General features: G+C 57.8%; 1 protein-coding gene across 2 annotated transcripts in view; it reads right to left on the reverse strand.

The window, feature by feature from the left end:
• Positions 1 to 1,284: 1,284 nt before the first annotated feature.
• Positions 1,285 to 7,152, reverse strand: part of WDR73 (WD repeat domain 73) — a 6,233-nt gene continuing 365 nt past the window's right edge. Inside the window, exons 3-9 of one of the 2 annotated variants that reach the window (XM_025191881.1) lie at positions 7,018 to 7,115; positions 6,770 to 6,858; positions 5,181 to 5,248; positions 3,351 to 3,515; positions 2,273 to 2,638; positions 1,994 to 2,174; positions 1,729 to 1,869 (exon numbers count right to left, since the gene is read on the reverse strand). In XM_025191881.1, the coding sequence (XP_025047666.1) occupies positions 2,032 to 2,174; positions 2,273 to 2,638; positions 3,351 to 3,515; positions 5,181 to 5,248; positions 6,770 to 6,858; positions 7,018 to 7,115 (929 nt within the window). In that variant the 3' untranslated portion in view covers positions 1,729 to 1,869; positions 1,994 to 2,031. Of the gene's footprint in view, positions 1,870 to 1,993; positions 2,175 to 2,272; positions 2,639 to 3,350; positions 3,516 to 5,180; positions 5,249 to 6,769; positions 6,859 to 7,017; positions 7,116 to 7,152 lie in introns of both variants that reach the window. The other variant, XM_006035683.3, reaches the window with a different exon arrangement.

Raw genomic sequence — 7,152 nt, forward strand, 5'->3', positions numbered from 1 at the left:
GTGGCAGCACCCCCCCTCCCAAAAGGAGTACTTCGGGGAGCAAGCGGAGGGATTACTGGTGGTAAAGGTCAAGGGTTAGGGGTGGTACTTCCCGTCCCAAGATGATGACAAGGGGGCTATCGAGGGGTGGGGCTACCCTTGTGGCCCTCAACAGCTCCCCAAAACTCATCAAGCTGCCTTCCACCCAAAATAATTGCCCATCCCAGCCTAGGATCTCTTGAGCATGTATTAACAACCTTTTATAGGTATTGGCCACTGCAGTCTGCTTTCCCTGCGGCAGGTTTGGGTGTGATGTCTTGTGTTGCACCAGGGTTGACTGTAGTTTTATGAAGAGTTTAGCTTTTGGATATGTCTGGGCTGGTTTGGACAGGGCTGATCCTGAAATGAAAATGAAACTGCAGGGGAGAGCTGCTACAATTGCTTGTCCCGTATCAGGAGAAGTCATGGTGCTCCTGGACGTGGCATTCGGAGTTTCCCAGGTGTGCTTATTACTCAGCTTTGTGCTTCAACTTCATGTTGCGCAGATTAAGGGCCTAAGGAAACGGGAAGCTATACTACCACAGACCAAAGGTCTGTCCAGCCCAGCAACCTATCCTAACCCCCACACCACCAGACCAAGTCCAGTCTTTTTTCACCTGGGCTGGGGCCCCGTCAGGTTTCCCCACACAGATCGGGCCAGGTTAGGCCCCTTTCTTCTATGGGGCCAGGCTAGCTCCCGCTCCCCTTTGCATGACCAGAGGGGGCCACACCGTCCCTGCCCTGGGGACGGATCAGGACCCACAGGCCAGATCTAGCTGGTGATGGACTAGGCACTGCCCACCTGGCCCGCAAGACAAGGGTGAGCAACACTGCTCTGGAGTAGGGGTGGTCAACTTGCAACAAGTGGCACCGCACAGAGTGGGGAGGGGGCTGGCAGACAAGGTAGGAAGCAAAGCGGGCAAAGGAAGGGGAGGGGAGAGGCACTGAGGCAGGGTGCAGGGCTGGCTTGTGGCAAGCCCCACTGTTTTAGAGGAAGGTGGTATGAGATGGAGCACCCAGAGGATGGTTCAGCCCCCATCAAGCCCTGCCAGTTACCAGCAGTCACAGGTTCGAGGATGCCCCACGCTTGCTTACATCCCTGACTTGCATTTCTTGGCCCTGGAAGGACCTGTCTTCCCTCAGCCGGTCTAACCCCAACCTGAACCACTGCATTATGGTGCAGGCCAAGGGGAAGCCAACAGCCCTCAGAAGCTGAAGGAGAGGCACATTGATGCCAAAGCCTGATCCTTACACCTAGGCAGTGCTGCAAGATAAAACGACTCCAGTAAACATCTCAGGGACTGCAACTGCCTCAACAGAGGCGATTCTTTAATGTAAAATAACCTTGATGACCAGCAAGAACATGGTAGGTTTTCAACCTTCTTCTGCAGGGCTGGAAACCAGGAAACAAAACAGCCGCATGAGAGCAAGTAATGGGCCATGGGAGAACACACCTGGAATAACAGCTCCCAAAACAATGCTGGTTTGACAACACTGGTCTTCAAACTTGGGATTACTGACTGTGATTGTCAGCCTAAAGCAACCTAACCAGTTGTCCGTGTAGAGGCAGTCCAGGATCCGTGAACAGGACTGCAGGAACAGCAGCGAGGTCCTAGCGGAACATGTGTTAACTGCTGCAGGGATCCATCCAGTCCCAAACGTGAAGGGAGCCATCACTGGCTGCCGATAGCACGGTCCTTGGTTTCCACGGATGCCACGTGTGCACTGTGACCACGGCCCCACTGCTTGCTCCACTGAAAGCATGTCCTTTGTGAACAAACACTGGGGCTGCTTCCCGGCTGGAGTCATCCCAGCTCTTCGTGTCATAGACGTGAACGGTCCCGTCAAAGCCTTGGTTAAAAGAAACAAAAGAATTGGCACAAAGCCTTGAGCAGGAAGCCCTATGGCCCCGTTCAACCAGTTATATCCAGCTCTCATTCAGCGCCCTCTCTGGAAAGTCAGGGAAGAAACGCACCAGAGCAGGCAGACACCTGGTTAGAAGCTTTTGTGCAGCTACCAGAGTCGGGGCTGGTCTTGGCAGGAGGCAAACTGCATCCCCTTGAGCAGCGCTGGGTGGCAGCTGTGGAGGGATGCTCTGCGATGACCACTGCCCGACTCCACCACAAGCCGTGACAGGAGCCTGGTCAGCACATGGCCTTAGAGATGCAGACTGCCATGGGCTCGGGCACTGAGCCAGAGTCAATCGCACTAGACACATGCAGCCAAAGAGCTTCCCTTTTCTCCCAATACTCACCTGAAACAGCAAGGCATCCCTCCAAGGCTGGAGCCCAGGAGACACCCAGGAACTCTGCGTTCTGCCCAGGCACAGGGACTTTGCACGTGGCCTGTTTCAAAGGCGTTGAGCTGCTTCTCAAATCTGTCAGCGTGAGTTGCCCCCCAGATGAGAAGCAGGCCGCAGCGAGCGCCCCCCCATCAGGGCTGTGCCCCACGCCCATGCACCAGCGCTCTCCTCCCAGGGCCAATGAGACGGGCGCACCCTCCAATGGACTTGGTGGCTGCCGAATATCCGCCAAGCTGAGCCGTCCCTTTGTGGAGCAGACAAGAAATGTGTTGCAGTCCAGGAACTCCAGGCCACCGACCTCGTCGCTGTTGTTAGAGGCTCAGAGAGAAGGAACAAGCTCAGGAGTCAGAGGGAACGGCATGGTTAGGAGGCTGCTATTTTAGCCTCTATTTAGGCGCGCTCCTCAGCAAGTATTAGGGCCGCCTCACTGGAAGCAACTTCTTGAATGAGGGGCAAGAGTTTTTTAACAGGACTGACCACAGGGGGCTGGAGACTGCCCTACACCCACCCTTGCAGGGGATCGTTCTGCTGTCCCTGGATAACGTGCAGCCCTGGGTGCAGCACCTGGGGCAAGGCCGAGGCACCACACAAGTCTCGCTTAAGACCTCTGCCCTGAAAGGAATATCACCCGTGAACCCAAACCCCCAGCTACACACGGTGCAAGAGGAACCGTGGGGTTGCTCGCATTTCACGGCCAACAGTCGTGATGGAAACACAGAGGGGTAGACACAGACCCGGTGATGCCACCCTCTTTTCCCACAGCACCAGGCTCCCACCACATGCTCAGGGGGCTCCTGAACAGGGGTAACTCCCATTTGCAAGGCATGGGGAAGTAGGACTGGCCCAGATTCACAAAGGGTATCTAAGTGCTGAATGACAAGTCATTTCAATGGGAGTTTGCCACCTAAGGAGGAGGAATCTCAGCATTTTTAAAGCATGACCTCCATATGCCAGCAGTTTTGAGCACTGATACCCTGCCTTGCCCAACCCCCAGCACAGCAGAGGCAGGCAGAGTCTTGTGGCCAAATACCTGCTCTGTAGATGCTTCTCTTCGACTCGATCTCTGTAACTTGGACATTGCTGACTCTTGAGCCATGAAGCACCCAGGGGTTCTCAGCAAAAGCCGTTGCAATTTTGGCCCAAGATTTCTCACTGGCATTTCCCGCAGGGATGGTACTTACAAAATTAATAACATCTATGAGAGAGAAAAGAGGAGAAGAGCTTTACTGCAGCGCAAGGCCTCGCTGATGTACAGCATGGACGTGCTTGGTCAGCATGCGGACATACAACCCGACCGGTTCCTCGTATGCCTCAATTCTCTTCCAAAGCAAAAGCACCATGTCTGCCAGACATGCCGTGACAGGCCAGTTAGAAACCCAGCAAATCCAAGCTGGGAAGTGTCAAGGTAGTGGTTTGCGGTCACTACAAACAGAATAAAATTGATGGCACTTCCAAGCCATAGATTCCAAGTGGCTTTACAAAGGCAGATAAAACACCACAACCAGACACAGGGCAGGGGAAGCAACTTGTAATAGCTGACACCCCACCGAGCTCTTTATCTTGTCCTGCTCACAGCTATCAGATCAGTGCCTGCTAAAATGAATGGGCTTTGTGCAAATGCTTGCAAGCGTTAAGGAGCTGCTGCCTGGTGCGAGGCAGGTCCAAAGTGAGAAGTGGGATGAGAATCCCGGTCTCCCAGCCCTCAGGCTAGTGCCACAGCCACTGGGCTCCGCTGCCTCCCCAGCGGAGGAGCACGAACCCAAGTGTCCAGACAAGCAGATGCCTGCAGGGCAGGGGACTTGCCCCACCACTAGTACCAATGAGCAGAAGTCAACAGGCTGCAGCTGCAGGAAGAAGCTGGGAACAGATGTCAGGGCCTGCAGGAGGGGAAGGGAATTCCCAGCTCACGCCTAGCACAGGCATGGCCATGGCCATGGCAGCATCCCCGTTTGGAGCGGAGTTGCTGTGGCCACCAGCCACCTCCTAGAGCAGGGGTGAGCAAGATAAAGCCTGCAGGCAGGATCTGGCCTGTCAAGGGATTTTATTCAGCCCATGGTGGGTCCCTTTGGCCTGCTCGGCTCAGGAGCAGGGGGCAGCCCAAGCCTTGGTGCGTGCAGCCAACCCTGCCACTCCCAGGCACACGGCAGGGTGGCTGCCAGACTGTTTCTGGGCAGGCTCCGCAGTGGTGGCTCACTCTGCCCGGCTGCTGCTGCCAGTCCAACCTGCGCCCATGACCAAGGGTGCTGGACAGTGCGGTGAGCTAAGCCAGGCAGATGGGATGGGGTCGCGGGTGGGCAGGAAGTGGCATCTGGTACCTGGATGGATGGGCTAACATCAAGGGGTGACGACAGCATGGGGCCGAGGCACGATCCGCTCCCCGCACGTCCCAGCCTGCGGAACCGGTGCCACCACAGGGATGTGCAGGGACCGGATCACGGCTTTGTCTCTGCATGATGACGGACCCAGCCCTGGAAACAGCTCATGTAAACTCAAGTAGCCCTCGGGCCCAACTAACTGCCCACCGCTGTCCTAGAGATGGCATGGCCTCCAAGGAACAACCTCCCCTCGCCCTTCAGGCGGAGGCATACAGTTGCTAGCGCTCCTGGCTACAAGCAGGTTCCACTCCAGGACAGCCAAGGCTGCTGAGTCTTTCGCCCCAAGGAGATCTGGGGGCTTCATTGACCAGGCTAACATCCTACCCTTCCCAGATCCCCAGTGCACCAGCAAGCAAACCCCTGAGAAGCACGACAGCTTTGTCCCGGCTTTACTGGAGGGCGCAGCAGGGCAGAGATGCAGCTGGCAGACCCCAAGACACCTGTGCCAGACCACTCAGCTCTTATTCATAGACAGATTCACTTACCAGTGTCCTCTGCTGCCATCTGCCAAACCTGCAGGGAACTGTCAGGGGGGCCACTGGTCACCAGCAAGCTAGGAAGACAGACAGAGATGCGAGCTCTTCAGCAACAGGGAGCAGCCCGGCCCCTCATAGTTTCATAGTTCTTAGGGGCGGAAGGGACCTAAACAGATCATCAGATCTGACCCCTTGCCCTGGGCAGGAACAGGTGCCACGGTCACATCACCCCAGCCAAATCATATCACCCCAGCCAAATATCTGTCCAGCCTCCTCTTGAAGACTCCCAAGGTAGAAGAGAGCACCACCTCACTTGGGAGCCCATTCCAGAGCCTGGCAGCTCTGACTGTAATGTCTCCTGATGTCCAACCTGAACCTCCTCTCTAAGTCTGTAATCCCGGGTAATTCCTAGTAACCCTGGGTAATTCCTAAAACCCTCAGGCCAGGCCTGCCTGCTCTGGTGCCTCCTCACACCCCGGCTCGGCCACTGCCATGCTGCACCAGCCCCGCCGCATCCATGCGAGACACTCGGGCGTTGCCCAGACTGGGGAACCCTGCAGGCCTCGGGCAGGTGAAAGCAGCCCTGGGATCCCAGCTCTCGCAGCACTGCACCAAGACTGTTCTGTTCACTGTGAACAAACCCTGAGAGGAGGAGCCGAGCCAGGAGCCGGGTGCATGGTGGCACAGATCTCGGGGCAGGAGCAAAGCCCGCACAGAGGCACGCAGCCTGTCTGCTGGCAGGGATGTTCCCCACCCAAAGGAGGCTCAAACCAGAGACGCTGCAGACGATATGAGCTCCGAGTGGAGCTGGCTGGGAATCCCTTCACGAACCGCCCGACACATGGTGTTCAAATGGCTTTTTCTGCATTTTCCTACAGGAACCACCGCAGGTAGGGCATAGAAGTGATTTTCTAATTTCGAAACACTTTGGCAAGCGCCACCTAGAGAGGAGGAGCCGGGTCAGGGCAGAGCTGAGGTCCCCGGCAGAACGTTTCCCGTTGGCGCCCCAGCAAGACAGCAGAAAACCCGACCTGTGTCCTGACGCCAGATGGGAAACGTGCCTGAGGTGAGACCATCGCTGCAGGATGGAGAGGTTGGCGCTCGCCCAGCCCTTCCACGGGCCCTGCGAGAGCCCAGATGACCCAGAGCCTTTGGGTCTTCACGTCAACCTCACAGCTGCTAGAGAGGGAGTGGAGCTAGGGCGGCCTCCTCCACACAGCTGCTGTCGGCTCCTCCAGCCTCCCCAGGTCACGTCAGCACAGAGACGCCAATACCCCGCAAAGCCCTCCGGTGTCAGCCTCCAGAGCGGGGAAAGCAGGACAGGAGAGAGGAGTGATTGCCCCGGCAAGAGGTAAATGCCACAGAGAAACCTCTGAGGGCAGACAGGAGTGAGGTAGAGAGCGTGCCGGGGGGAAGACAGGGTGCACGGGGCCGAGCAGACCAGACTGCACGAGGGACGGGGCCGCAGGGGACAGCAGCACGGAGGGAGGAGACAGCGAGAAGCCACGGGAAACACCGCGGTGCCGGAGAGAGGGACGAGACGACAGAAGCGAGGGAGCCAGAGCCGCGACCGTCACGCGCCGCACCTCCCGACCTACCTGGTGTCTGGCACCTGCTTCAAGCCATGCACCGGGCGGTGCGAAAACCCTCCGCGCTCCACCTTGAAGTCCCTCTCCGGACATAGCCCCTGCAAGGCAGAGCCAGGCGGGCCGTCGCTACCACCGGGCACGCAGGCGGCGCCCGTGGGAAGAAGGGCACCGCAAGGCCTTTTCCGGGGGGGTGGGAGTGGGGGCCGGGTTGAGCCCTGGGCTGGGGTCAGAGCTAGATCCCGACCCTCGGGCCTCACCTGCTTGTCCCGGGCGCAGAGCCGCGGGGGCAGCCCCAGCTGCAGGATCTCGCTCCTGCCGTCCCCGCCGCTGCCGCCGTATCCTGCCACGCAGATGCCTGGGGTTGGAGAGACGGGGGGGGGCGGTGTGGGGGG

The sequence above is a fragment of the Alligator sinensis genome, unplaced genomic scaffold (assembly GCF_000455745.1).
Source record: "Alligator sinensis unplaced genomic scaffold, ASM45574v1 scaffold1931_1, whole genome shotgun sequence".
Lineage (NCBI taxonomy): Eukaryota > Metazoa > Chordata > Crocodylia > Alligatoridae > Alligator > Alligator sinensis.